At 58.5% G+C, this 14,163-nt stretch overlaps 2 protein-coding genes across 2 annotated transcripts; both read right to left on the reverse strand.

Moving 5' to 3' along the window:
- Positions 1-1,172: 1,172 nt before the first annotated feature.
- Positions 1,173-8,455, reverse strand: LOC308180370 (uncharacterized protein). The gene is made up of 3 exons (XM_080561878.1): positions 8,351-8,455; positions 8,093-8,257; positions 1,173-3,261 (listed from the first exon to the last, which is right to left on the reverse strand). The coding sequence occupies exons 2-3, from the start codon at positions 8,252-8,254 to the stop codon at positions 2,839-2,841; spliced, it is 585 nt and encodes a 194-aa protein (XP_080418004.1). The 5' UTR covers positions 8,255-8,257; positions 8,351-8,455; the 3' UTR covers positions 1,173-2,838.
- A 3,069-nt stretch (positions 8,456-11,524) lies between these two features.
- On the reverse strand, positions 11,525-13,706 carry ART1 (ADP-ribosyltransferase 1). The gene is made up of 3 exons (XM_080561734.1): positions 12,325-13,706; positions 11,921-11,959; positions 11,525-11,831 (listed from the first exon to the last, which is right to left on the reverse strand). Exons 1-3 carry the CDS (start codon positions 13,109-13,111, stop codon positions 11,749-11,751), a joined length of 909 nt encoding a protein of 302 aa, XP_080417860.1. The 5' UTR covers positions 13,112-13,706; the 3' UTR covers positions 11,525-11,748.
- Positions 13,707-14,163: the final 457 nt, after the last annotated feature.

Below are 14,163 nucleotides of genomic sequence, written 5' to 3' on the forward strand. Positions count from 1 at the left end.
GGATTTGACCTTAATCGCTGATACTTAAATAGGAGAATTATCAGTCCTTCAGTTATTGGTGATCCTCCGTGGTTATTTCCCTGAAGAAAGATAAAGCAGCCTCATAGAAGATAAGAGTCTTTGTTATTTGTTTTGCGGGCATAACCACACTGTTGAGGGGTTGAAACTTCTCTGCAGGATCTCCTGTGCTGGGAGCTGCCAGTGCCAGCAGGGACCGTGGTGGGGCTCAGCTGGAGGGAATGACTTCATCCTAGCCAAAACACACATCTACATGTGCGTATGTGCAGCTCTGTTTGTGTGTTTTCAGGGAAAGGCATTGCTCCCCGTGCTGCTCTGAAACTCAGAGTGCCCCCATGTAGCATAACTGCAGCTACGGAACGGCAGATAACTGCCCGTGTCCCCAAAATGAGAGTCTTTTAACGCAGACAAAATAATGCAAGTTAAAAGAGACTTGCTGATAACACACAGCTCCTGTTTGGGGTTTGCTTTTACGCAGTGCAGGGGTAAAGACGGTTAAATGTACCCGTCAGCCCAGCAGGGCTGGGTCTGCAGCGTCTCAGTAGCGTACCCCCGAACAATGGTGCGCGTATTTCGCTCCTACCAATGCGTTCAGTGCTTTTCAGCTGAAGAATGGCTGAGCACAGGGCGATGTCACTGCAAAGCAGAAATAAAAACCATCTATACAGTCGTGTTAGCATCCTCAGTGACCTGGTACCGCGCCGACCATCCTGGGACCCCCACGCCAGCCCTGGCACAAGCCGTGCTCCGGGTGTGAGAGGAGGATAAACACCGTGGAGGTGGAGAAAAACAGAGCACAAATCCACCCGGAGGAGGAGGATTTCATCCCGGTGAGACATGGGGTTAGAAACTAGAGAGCGATTGATTAAGAATGAATATGTAGGCAACGCTCACTGCTTAATATGTGCCACATTTGCGATGTCCTGTGCCTGTGCTGCACTTAGGCCTCCAGATAAGAGGAGCCCCTGGGACCCTGAGAACTGGATCAAGCCAACCTTAGGGCTCGGACTGTGACCAAGGGCTCAGAGAGCATGCGCAAGGAGACGAGGTGAAAAGTTCAACCCTGATGAAGACATCTTACTTCATCCTCACGACCCTCAGCGCCCACCACCAGAAGGCACTGCGCAAGCACAGATGGGAGGAGTTTATCGCAATGACTTCTCGGAGCTAATTTTAATACAAACGGAGCTAGGTTATGCCTATGTATAGGCGTATTGGTAAACTTCATGCATGTGTAACTCCTTACTGCATATAACCAAAGCAAGTTGCCGCGTTAGGGTGCGCACGACTTTGGCGGGACTACCCCCCGTGCCGCCCAGCACTGAATGAACATACCTACTTTACAATCCTACTGATTGCGGAGTCCGTTTTCAGCAAGTCACCAGCTGTGCCCACCCGGTCTGCTTCCCCTGAGTTATTTGCAGATAAAGGGCTTATTTCCCTTTCCCAACATGTAACCACAAGGCAAACAAGGCGAAGCCTCTTGAGCCCCCTCCTGCCTGGGCCGGGCACCCGGTGCCGAGGGACAACAGTGGCATTTGCTCCGGCAGAAACCCTTCCTGCACCACATGCCCAGCCCAGAAATGGCAACCGCCCCCAAAACCCAGCCCACCAGGGACCCCCCAAAACCCTGCATCGGGTTTCGTGCCCAGAGCAGGGCTGAAGGCATGGGAAATCCCAAATTCCCGGGTGCCGAGGTTGCCGGCTCTCCCCAAAATGCTGTGGTTTGGGTCAGGGTTTGGCGGCGCGGGCGTGGGCGCAGGTGCCGCAGCAGTGTTTGAGTGCAGGAGGAAGGTGCCCTAGGGGCCAGCCGGTCTGGCAGCAATTAGACATTAATTAAGCCATAATAAGCAGATTAAGATGTCCGAGGGACCGCTCCGGGCGCCGGGGCTGGGTGGCTGGTGCTGCCCCACGCCGGCCCTGGCAGGCAGCCTGTTGGGAAGGACAGGGACATTCGCCCTCCTGGCCACCGGCCACCCCGTGTGCCAGCCCCAAACCCGGCTGCTTCAACTGCGGGGATGAAGCCAAGGAGCCCAGGAGGGCCCGAGTCCATCCCCTTCCCGTTTGCCACTACGCGCTTGCCCCTTGGAAAACACATTTGGGAGCTGCGGTACAAAAGGCCAAAGCTACAGCCGGCAGCACCCCGCAGGAAGGAAGCAGGAAAAGCTCCGGCATCATCGGCCAGAGCCCGGCCAGACCCTCGGGGTGGCGCGAAGCCGGGTGCCTCCGGCCGGGCTCGCAGCGTGCGCCCGAGGCTGGAGCGATGCTGGCCGGCCAGGGAGAAAGCGTCTTGGGTGTGGGATCGGGCTGCGGTGCCAAATCACCCCGCAAGTCCCATCACAAAGCAATTTTGGCCGCCGCAGAGCCATCGAGGGGCACCAGGAGCACCACGCTCGGAGAAGAAGCAGACGCAAACCCTCGGGAACCGGCATGTCCTTTAACTCCCCGCCAGCGAAGGGTGGCCCAACACCGTTCTAAAATGACAGCTTTTAGCACCAGGAAAACCTGCAAGCCCACGTCACTAAGCTCCTGGCACCCCACAGCACGCTTTGGAGGGTGATGCTGGCCAGTCTGAGCGGGGAAGAGGCAAATTTTCCTCCTTCACAGCCCCTGCCAAACTCAGCAGGGCATGGGAATGGTGGGAAAGGAGCCGCCTCTGCCTTCCCCGTGTCCCCATGTCCCCAGCCGGGATGGCTCTGCGACGCCGGGACCTGCCTGCGGGTCGTGCCAGGCACAAGGAGCCCAGCTCCTGCCCCGCACCGGGGGGGCTCAGCACCCCTTGGGCACCACGGGGCTTTGCAGGCGGCATCGGGGCCAGGCTCAGATCATGGAGACCCTGTTCTTGATGTAGACGTGGTACGGGTCGCTGCGCTTGTCCACCTTGCGGGAGCGGGTGTAGCCCAGGATGAGGCTGCCCACGGTGGCGGCGAAGAGCGTCATGACGAAGAGGATGTAAATGTAGGCGTTGTTGTCCCAGCCGGCGCGGGCGCTGGTGTTGCGTGGGGTGGCAGGGCGCAGGATGGCCCCGTGCAGCGTCTGGTTCAAGGCATCCAGCATCGCTTGGAGGCTCCGGTGCCACGGCTCCGTCCGGTTGTCATCCTCCATCTCCTCGCCGAGCCTGAGCGAGGGGGTGCTGTCAGCCCCCGCGGTGGGGATGTCCTGGGATGGGGCCGGGGATGGACCCAGGGATGAGCCCCAAAATGGTCCTTGAAGTGCAAGGAGCAGGGGACCAGGAATATTTTGCTGGAGGAAAAAAAAACAAACAAATCCAGCCCCGTCCCCATCGGCAGAGCCCTGGTGCAGAGCTGGCACCCACGGGAGCTGGGGGCACCCAGCACACCTCCAGCTCAGGTCCACCCGTGCCCTCCCAAGACTTAAAGCAGTGTTAATTCGGTGCTGCTCCCTTCATCGAGTTAAATCCCCCCAAAATCTGAATAACGGCATCTAATGCTTTTGAAGAAAGCCACTTGAAGGCAATCTGGATTGAGCACCCGGTGTATGTGCACAGATGCCTGTCAGACATCCTCTGATGGACAGACAGACGGACGAGACCCAGCCAGGCACTTCCCCTGCAGAAATAGGTCCCGACCCCAGGGACCTCCCTGGGCTGGTGTCACCTTTGTGCCCAAGGGATGCCCGGGGGTCCCGCTGGCCCCAGCTGCAGCCCCTGCCAGGACCTGACCGGGGTCCCCCGCCCTAAACAACAGCTCTGGGACTGATCCTGCCACACACCGACCCCAATCACCCCAACCAGCCCTAGCCAGGGGGGCACAGATCCCTGCATGCCCCCATGGACCCATCCCGAGGGGTTGCTGCCCCAAATCCCTTGCAATTTCCATCCCTACACACAGGCTGTGTCCCAGATCCCCTCCAGCCCCCCCAGGACACAGGGCCCCTCTTCCAGTACACCCCCATGTGCCCTCTGCCTGCACAGGCAGATAGCCCCCCCCCCAAAAAAAAGGGGTCCCCCGAACGTGAGGTGCATCCCCTCGGCCAGCTGTGAGGAAGGGGAAGGTGCTGGGGGGCACCCTTGGACCCCATTGTCATTGCAAACACCTGTAAATCAGGGGAGAGCCTGAATTTGGGGGATTTTGCGGCTTTCTCACACGCAGAGCCCCGCAGCAGGGTGCAGCACTGGGCGTCCCCACATTACGGGGGGTGTACGGGTGGGAAGCAGGGGGGGTCGCACTCACCGGGTGCTCTTGGTGCCTGCATGGCCGCCAGGCTGAGCCGGGACTGGAGCATCTGTGCTGGGTCTGGCTGGGACGGAGTTATGTCCCTGCAGCAGCCCATGCAGCGCTGTGCTCCGCACGTGTAGCTAGAGCAGCCCTGGTACCACAGCGGTGCTGTGCCTGCTGCTGAGCAGTGCTGGCACCGCACCGGGACTCCTCCAACCCCCAGAGCCAGCAGGCTGGGGGTGGGCAGGGGGTGGGCAGGGGCCGTCACCAGGCGGCTGACCTAAACCCACCAGAGGGATATCCCATGCCGTGAGTGTCACGCTCAGCAATAAAAGGTGGGAAAGGGGAAAGGGGGCTGTGGGGGGGCAGCTCTCGTTATGAAGACGTCTGTCCTCCCAAACAGCTGCTATGAGCATCGAGGCCCTGATTCCCAGGACGTGGCTGTGAGAAACAAAGTTGTGTTTTTGCGGTAGAGAACTCATTTTCTGTATTCCAAGGTAGTTGTGTAGTCATAACAAGGAGAAATGCTGAGTAGATAAGTGGACAGCAGAAGGCCTCACTCTTCCAAAAGAAGGTAGAAGCTTGAGAAAAACAGGATGAGCCATGTGAGAACGGTAAAACAAAGATCACAGGTTCTCAAAACATAAGAAAGGAGAAAAAAGAAAAAAAAAGGAAAAAGGAAAAAGGAGAAATTGAAGGGTTGAAGGAAAAAAAAAGTACATATATGGTATAGAGGAGCATCGAGTAGCTTGTGAACCTGTGGTGCTCAGCCAACGAGGAAACAGGGGAGGAGATCAGGCGCCGGGTAGTAGGGAATAAAAGGTTAGGATGTGTTTACTAAAACGCGCTCCTAATTGGCAGGACGCCCGCCATTGCAGTCGCGAATCAAATAGCTTCACGGAAGATCCTGTCTGAAGAAAATTGAGATTTTTCTCACAGTGGCCGAACATCGCTTGTTGATGGGAAGTTGAGAGTAACGTTTTTTCCTCTCTCCGTGCTTCTGCATGGCCGTTGCTTTTTTTTTTTTTCCCCTCTCCCTTTTCCCTTTAATTAAATCATCCTTACCTCAAACCTTGAGCTCTTTGTGTCGTATTTTCTCCCTCTTCCTCTTTGAGGAAGGAGACTGAGAGAGCAGCCGTGGTGGAACTCGGCTGCCCACCTGAGTAAAACCACCACAGGGACCCGTGCTGGAGCAGTTTGCTCCTGGGGGATGGACCCCGTGGGACGGAGCCGTGTGGGAGCAGTTCTTGAGGAGCTGCTGCCTGTGGGCAGCCCCCGCAGGCTCAGTTTGGGAAGGACGGCATCCCGTGGGAGGGACCCCACGGGGAGCAGGTGGGGATGAAATGTTATGGCCTGACCGCAGCCCCCATTCCCCACTCCCCTGAGCTGCTAGGGGGGAGGAGGTGGAAGACGGTGGATGGGGGGGGAAGGTGTTTTTGGTTTGCTTTTAGTTTCTCACTGCTCTAGCTTGTTAGTAATAGGCAATAAATCTTACTGTCTCCCTACTCCGTGTCTGTTTTGCCCGTTACGATAAGTGTCGAGTGATCTCCCCGTCCTTATTTCAAACCTTGAGCTCTTTGTGTCGTATTTTCTCCTCCTTTCTCTTTGAGGAGGGGTAGTGAGAGAGCGGCTGAGGCGGAACTCTGCTGCCCACCCCAGTAAAACCACTCCAGCATCACGGCCGCCAGCCAGCTGGGAGTGCCGCAGCCTCCTCCCCTTCCCGGGGTAGAGCCTCCTGCCAAAGCCACCCAGCCCCGACAGGGCCACCAGCCTGTCCCCAGCCCCTCAGGTCCCGCCGTGGCCCCCGAGCCCGGATGCAAGAGGTTTTATGGGGCCGGGAGAGCCACCCAGCCGGATCCCGCGCTTCCCTCCCCGCACGCTGCCGGTCACGCTTTCCTGTCCCTCCTCCGGATATCCCTGCTGTCCCTGAGCCCTCACAGCGGGCACCGAGCCTGCCCGGGATGCTCCCGTCCCTGTGAGAAAAATCTCAATAATTTTCTCAGACAGGGTCTTCTGTGAAGCTCTTTTATTCGCGATCGCAATGGCGGGCGTCCTGCAAGCACGAGCGCCCAGTAAAAGTTTATCCTAACCTTACATTCCCTATGACCTGACACCTGATTTCTCCCCTGTTTCCTCATGGGCTGAGAACTACAGGTTCACAGCCTACTCGACGCACTTCTATACCACAGATGTACAATTTTGTTTGACCAACTGTTAATTTCTCCTTTTCCTTTTTTTTTTTTTTTTCCTTCTCTCATGACTAGAGGGCCCGTGATTTTTGTTTTTACCGATTTCGCACTTTTCGTCCTGTTTTTCTTAGGGATCCTCCTTATTTTGGGACAGTGGGACCTTCCCCTTATCTGCTTACCATACTCCCCGCTGCTACGCTACTGTCCTGCCTGCACAATCCCTTTTGAAAATGCAAGGTTAGAGGAATTTTCCACTGCAAAAACACCTTCTCTTGCAGAAACACAACTTTGTTTCTCACATCCCTGCTCACTGCAGCTCAGCCGACTGCTGTGAAATGGTGTTTTCCTCCCTGCTGCCCTTACGCTGGGGCCCTTCCAGCCCCACTGCGTCTTTCTTTCCACACAAAACCCTTGCTGTGCCCCTTGGAGGTGGTGTGGTGAGCCCATGGGTGGCTCATGGGTGGCTCTTGGGGAGATGCTGTCGAGTCAGAAACTGGGAGCACCTCTGGGTGCTACTGCTCACCCCCTGCCCCAACAGGGCCCCGCAGAGCCGCTGGCCCAGCCCCACGTCCCGGCGGCTGCCGGAGACCCCGCGGAGGAGCCCCCAGCCCCTCTCCGGGCAGCCTGTGCCAGGGCTCCGGCACCCGCCCGGCACAGCAGCGCTGCCTGGGGCCCAGAGGGCACCTCCCGGCCTCCAGGCTGGGCCCGGGGCCTCTGCTCCTGGCCCTGGGCACCCCCGGCGAGAGCCCGGCTCCGGCCTCTGCGCAGCTCCCCGCAGGCCCCGGCAGCCGCGGGGGAGCTCCCCCGGAGCCTCCTCCTCTCCGGGCCGAGCAGCCCCAGCTCTCGCAGCCTCTCCTCACGGCAGAGGTGCTCCAGGCCCTCCCGCACCTCGGGGCCCTGCGCTGGGCTCCTGCCACCAGCTCCAGGCCTCTCTGGCCCCGGGAGCACCCCAGGGGCGGCCTCCCCAGCGCAGAGTAGAGGGGCAGGATCCCCTCCCTGTGAAAGCCACATCCAACCTCTGTCTCACAGGGAAGAGCCAGGTCTCATGGCATCCCTTCCTCTTCCTCCTCCTCCTCCTCCTCCCTGGTGAGACAGGGAACAAGATGGTGTGGTCAGAAAGTGAGTGGTTAGAAAGCTGCCTGGCAGAGAAGGACCTGGGAGTATTGGTTGATAGTCGGCTGAATATGAGCCAGCAGTGTGCTCAGGTGGCCAAGAAGGCCAACAGCATCCTGGCCTGTATCAGAACCAGTGTGGCCAGCAGGGCTAGGGAGGTGATTGTCCCCCTGTACTTGGCTCTGGTGAGGCCGCACCTCGAGTGCTGTGTTCAGTTTTGGGCCCCTCACTACAGGAAGGACATGGAGGTGCTCAAACGCGTCCAGAGAAGGGTAGCGAAGCTGGTGAGGGGTCTGGAGAACAAGTCTGTTGTGGTTTAACCAGGAAGAAAAAAGGCAATAGGTGTAATTGTTAATAGTTTCCGAGATACGGTTTCCAAAGTATAGAGTCAACGACAGTGCTGAGTACAAATACCACGTTAGTCTCATGACCAGAGATCTTAAACCAGGGCCCGGAAAGGATAAACAGCACGATAGGGAACACATACAGTAAGTAATGTGCTGTATAACTCAAGTTGGAAAGCAGGCACAGCAGACTTGAGATTAAAGCAATCAACATTGGGATTAGCAACTATTAAGCAGGTCTAATACTTACACCAAGCAGCCCTTGCTGCTCGCCCCACAGAGAGGAGCCGAGGGGCTCAGGGGTGGTCATGCGCCGCCACCTGCTCTTCAGCTCCTTCAGCGCCCAGGACCTGCGCACCAACTTCACCTGCGTGGCGCTTGTCCTCGTGGGGGACCTAAACTTCCCGGACATATCCTGGAAACACAACACGGCATGGAGAAAGCAGACTAGGAGGTTTCTGGAGAGCGTGGGAGATAGCTTCCTGACGCAGCTGGTCAGTGAACCTACCAGGGGTGGTGCCCCGCTAGACCTTCTCTTCACAAACAGAGAAGGACTGGTGGGAGATGTGGTGGTCGGAAGCTGTCTTGGGCAGAGTGACCACGAAATGGTAGAGTTCTCTATTCTTGGCGAGGCCAGGAAGGGGACCAGTAAAACCGCTGTATTGGACTTCCGGAGGGCTGACTTTGAGCTGCTCAGGACGCTGGTTGGCCGAGTCCCTTGGGAGGCGGTTCTGAAGGGCAGAGGAGTCCAGGAAGGCTGGGCGCTCCTCAAGAAGGAAATCGTGATGGCACAGGAGCGGTCCGTCCCCACGTGCCCAAAGACGAGCCGGCGTGGAAGAAGACCGGCCTGGCTCAACAGAGAGTTGCGGCTTGTGCTTAGCAGAAAAAAGAGGGTTTATAATCTTTGGAAAAAAGGGCGGGCCACTGAGGAGGACTACAAGGATGTAGCGAGGCTGTGCAGGGAGAAAATTAGAAAGGCCAAAGCTCATCTGGAGCTCAACCTGGCTACTGCCATTAAAGACAACAAAAAATCCTTTTACAAATATATCAACGCGAAACGGAGGACTAAGGAGAATCTCCATCCTTTACTGGATGCGAGGGGAAACCTAGTTACTAAGGATGAGGAAAAGGCTGAGGTGCTTAATGCCGCCTTTGCCTCAGTCTTTAGCGGCAATACCGGTTGTTCTCTGGATACCCAGTGCCCTGAGCTGGTGGAAGGGGATGGGGAGCAGGATGTGGCCTTCGCTATCCATGAGGAAATGGTTGGCGACCTGCTACGGAGCTTGGATGTGCGCAAGTCGATGGGGCCGGATAGGATGCACCCGAGGGTACTGAAAGAACTGGCGGAGGAGCTGGCTGAGCCGCTTTCCATCATTTATCGGCAGTCCTGGCTATCGGGGGAGGTCCCAGTTGACTGGCGGCTAGCCAATGTGACGCCCATCTATAAGAAGGGCCGGAGGGCAGACCCGGGGAACTATAGGCCTGTCAGTTTGACCTCAGTGCCAGGAAAGCTCATGGAGCAGATTATCTTGAGGGTCATCATGCTGCACTTGCAGGGCAAGCAGGCGATCAGGCCCAGTCAGCATGGGTTTATGAAAGGCAGGTCCTGCTTGACGAACCTGATCTCCTTCTATGACCAAGTGACGCGCTTGGTGGATGAGGGAAAGGCTGTGGATGTGGTTTACCTTGACCTCAGTAAGGCTTTTGACACAGTTCCCCACAACATTCTCCTCAAGAAACTGGCTGCTCGGGGCTTGGACTGGCGTACGCTTCGCTGGGTTAGAAACTGGCTGGATAGCCGGGCCCAGAGAGTTGTGGTGAATGGAGTCAAATCTGGTTGGAGGCCGGTCACTAGTGGTGTCCCCCAGGGCTCGGTACTGGGGCCGGTCCTCTTTAATATCTTTATCGATGATCTGGATGAGGGCGTCCAGTGCACCCTCAGTAAGTTTGCAGACGACACCAAGCTAAGTGCGTGTGTCGATCTGCTCGAGGGCAGGAAGGCTCTGCAGGAGGATCTGGATAGGCTGGAGCGATGGGCTGAGGTCAACTGCATGAAGTTCAACAAGGCCAAGTGCCGGGTCCTGCACCTGGGGCGCAACAACCCCAAGCAGAGCTACAGGCTGGGAGATGAGTGGCTGGAAAGCTGCCTGGCAGAGAAGGACCTGGGAGTATTGGTTGATAGTCGGCTGAATATGAGCCAGCAGTGTGCTCAGGTGGCCAAGAAGGCCAACGGCATCCTGGCCTGTATAAGAAGCAGTGTGGCCAGCAGGTCTAGGGAAGTGATTGTGCCCCTGTACTCGGCTCTGGTGAGGCCGCACCTCGAGTACTGTGTTCAGTTTTGGGCCCCTCGCTACAGGAAGGACATGGACGTGCTCGAGCGAGTCCAGAGAAGGGCGACCAAGCTGGTGAGGGGTCTGGAGAACAAGTCTTACGAGGAGCGGCTGAGGGAGCTGGGCTTGTTCAGCCTGGAGAAGAGGAGGCTCAGGGGCGACCTTATCGCTCTCTATAGGTACCTTAAAGGAGGCTGTAGCGAGGTGGGGGTTGGTCTGTTCTCCCACGTGCCTGGTGACAGGACGAGGGGGAATGGGTGAAAGTTGCGACAGGGGAGTTTTAGGTTGGATGTTAGGAAGTACTTCTTTACCGAAAGGGTTATTAAGCATTGGAACGGGCTGCCCAGGGAGGTGGTGCAGTCACCATCCCTGGAGGTCTTTAAAAGACGTTTAGATGTAGAGCTTAGCGATATGGTTTAGTGGAGTACTTAGTGTTAGGTCGGAGGTTGGACTCGATGACCTTGAGGTCTCTTCCAACCTAGAAATCTGTGATACTGTGATACTGTGCTGAGCACCGTTGGCCTTGACACCAGGGAGGTGCGATGGGGCCCCCCGGAACCGGCCCCCACCGAGAGCAGGGGACCGGGCTGAGACCGGGCAGCAGCTCGTGACGGGTGAGAGCCCCACGGTGCGGGGCAAGGGCTGCCCCGGCCGCATGGGAAGGGATGCTCCGTGGGACCGGCGTGGGGGGAAACCCTCCTGCCCCTGCCCGGAGCTGCCCCCAGCGCAGCCCTTGCCGGACCCCGGCTGGCCGCGGTGCGGTGGGCTCTCACCCTGCCCACCCCCAGCTCAGGAGGCTGCTGTGGGGGCTCTTTGCCCAGCCCCAGGGCTTCGGCCCTGCTCTGGTGGACACAGCCCCGCTGCGGGGCTCCTGGTGCCCCTCGCCCCCTCGTCCCCCGGGACCTGCCCGCAGCAGGTTGTGGGGCAGCAGGGATTCATTAAAGTGCATTGAGGCTGCCTGGTGTCACCTGTGTGCTGGGGGTGCAGGGGACACCCGTGGGGAGAGGAGGAAGGCGAGGTGCCCACGGTGCCAGCAGAGCTGAGTGAGTGCTGTGCGCTGCTCCATGGGGCAGCCCCCGTCCGTCCCCTCTGCAGAGCCCGATCCTGGGCACTGGGGGCTGAGGCGGTCGGTGCCAGCCAAATCCCTGCTCCTGAGCCACTGGGGGGGCTTCCCAGAGAGGGGAGGAGCCCCCAGTGCTCCCCATGCCCCCTGGCAGGACCCGGGTGCAGCACTGTCCGGGATGCTCTGGATCCAGGAGGGCTGGCGAGGGAGCTGGAGAAAACCCTTCGCTGCCAACCATGCAAAATGCCCCCAGTGTGGGGAGCCACAGGAACCCTCCTTGATGCCTCCATCCTACAGCAATGCTTTTATTTCTCTGGAAAAGCCAGGAAAAGGCTTCCTCCAGCCCCTGCTGGTGTTCTAGGGCCACCGGAGCATCCTGGGGCTGGTGGCACCGCTCCTGCTGGAGCAGAAAGCATCCGGAAGAGGAAAGCGTAATCCCACAGTTTCCATTAAATGTGTTTTCACGTTTCTGCCCCATTTTCCTTGCGGAGGTGCAGCACCAGCATAGTTGGGTTAGAGGCCTCCCACGGCTGCCAGGGCTGTGGCTGCCAAGAGGAGACTCCAGAGGTGTGGGGGTTCCCTGGGACTGCTCCTGCCTGGGGCGGGGGGAACAGGGAGTTAATGACCGCCGGAGGGTGCACGCACGGTGCTGGCCGTGGGAAGGGGCTGGGGGCTCGCCTCTTACCTGCGCTGAAAACACACGGCTGCTCCTTGCACCTTTTCTCTGCCAAAGAGACCAGAAAAATCTGTGCACCGCCCCGCTCTGTGCCCCTCGCCCCGACCTGGCCATGCCACAGAGGGCCCCCACTGCAAACCCCAAGGCAGAGCATCTGGGAGTGCGCAGGGATGCGCAGGGAAGACCTGGTCTGAAGGAGAGCTCCCCAAGCCCCCTGAGCTCCTGAAACTCCCCACACGGAGCTGTTGCCTTCACCACAAGGCTCCCCTTCCCCTCACAGAGCCGGTGGCACGGGGACCCCGCTCTCCTGCGGCCAAGGCTGGAGGAGTGCGGGGAGCGCGGCGCCTGCCCAGGGCTGTGCCCCAGCCCCAGCCCCATCTCCCGGTGGCACCCACCCTGCTGGCTGCCCTTACCCTTCACAAACTCGCAGTTGTAGGTGCTGCGCGCAGCCTGGGAGCGGAGATGGATGAAGTTTCCGTCTCTGTCACGGGTGAAGTTGGTGACCTTGAAGACCTCAAAGGGTGGGATGAGGACTTCATCCTCATCAGGGTAGAAGGAGAAGTTCTGGATGGGGACACTGTAGCAGGTATCCAAGAAGAAGAAGGTGTCCTGGCCAAAGGATTGAGCAACCTTCTTCTTGAGGGAGGCAGAGGTGAACTGGCCGAAGCGGACGGTCTGGTGGAGCTGGGCTGTGAAGCGCGTGCCTTTGACGCCGCGGTAGACGCGGTGGCAGTTCTGGCCCTGGGCATCCCTCAGGGTGTGCAGGGCCTTGGTCAGGAGGAAGTGCAGCGTCTTGAAGGGGAAGGACTGGAGGTAGTGCTCGCGGGAGCGCCCGCCCTCACGCACGGCCGCGTTGAACTGTCGGTACAGGTCCCCCTCGGCAGTGTACGCCAGCACGGCCACCGCCTGCTCCTGCCGCAGCACCAGCGGGCGGGCGGCACGGCCCCATCGATTCCGCCACTCCGTCACTGCACCTCTCCAGCCCTCTGTGTAGGCAGGGCTGGCGAACTCGGTGCGGTTCAGCTCCTCCAGCTCCTTCTCCATCATGCGGCTGCAGCCCTGGTACTGGTCATCAAAGGAGCTGAGGACCATGTCCATCGCCACCTCCTTGATGGCGTCGAGGTCTCGCTTACTGCCAGTGGCTGAGGTGCCGAACAGGCTGCTGGCCAGCAGCACCCAGCCCAGGGCGAGGTGCTCCATGCGCAGAAGGACCCCGGTGCCCGGCTGCAGACCCACAGGTCCCCCCCGGCCCAGTCCCAGCAGCCTCGGAGCTGCAGCGAGTTGTTACCTCTGCTCCGCTCGGTGCGCAGGACAAGTGGAGCTGCCTGCTGTGGCTTTTTATAGCAACCCCTGCCTGCGTCCCGTGGGCTATTTATATGCTGGCCCCCCATGACCGCCCAGAATAGCCGCTGCTGCCCAGTTGTTGCAAGTGTCTGCAGGGACACCGTCAGGAAATTCCCCTTTAGCAGTTCCCCTTGCTTTAGTGTTAGTGCGGGTCCCAGTCCCACGGGTGTTTGTGGTGGTCTTGCCCTGATGGACAGCTAAACGCCACCACAACTGCTCTCACAAATGGCTTTGCCTTTTCCCAAGGCAGGAGCAATCCACCTGCCTTCCCCAGCCACTTCCCTCCATGCACAACGGGGACTTCCCACAGTGTGCAGGGGCTTTGAGCAGGACCTGGATGGCTGTCAGATCCTCTGGTATTAAGTAGCCAAGTGGCTTCTGCTAAATTTGCATCCCAGTGTTTCCATGCCCAGCACCCAGTGCCTGTAACACAGGCTTTTAACGGTCCCTTACACCTTCCAGCCTCTCCAGGGGCTCGTGGGTGACAGGGGATGTAATACACCCAGTCAATGCCATGCCTCTTGGCCTAGGGGTTACAAGGTTATTTCAGAGGTGACTCCCATTGCAGGGCTCGATTCTCTCGGGTGTACCATGACGCCATAGACCTTGTCTTTCCAGGCCCCAGATGGTGTTTGGGGCAGTGGCATCGTTTACCAGGTATGTTTCCAGCCACCCAGTAGTTGCTGCTACCATGGTGAGTATGTAGTGCTTGCCTTGGAGGGTTGGTAGTAATGGTCCACTTGCTCAGGTGACTTTCTTGGAGGGATGCCTTCCCTTCACACCCAACAGGAGTTGCCTCCAAAGGCTTTGTCAGTGCCCCCTTCCCAAGAGAGGGATCCCAGCTGCTTGGTTCCCTGCCCTCTAACTCCAGGCTATTGGCACCATTATACCAGCATTGGAGAAGCCAG

The sequence above is a fragment of the Anser brachyrhynchus genome (genome assembly GCF_964034855.1).
Source record: "Anser brachyrhynchus genome assembly, chromosome: 1".
Classification (NCBI taxonomy): Eukaryota; Metazoa; Chordata; class Aves; order Anseriformes; family Anatidae; genus Anser; species Anser brachyrhynchus.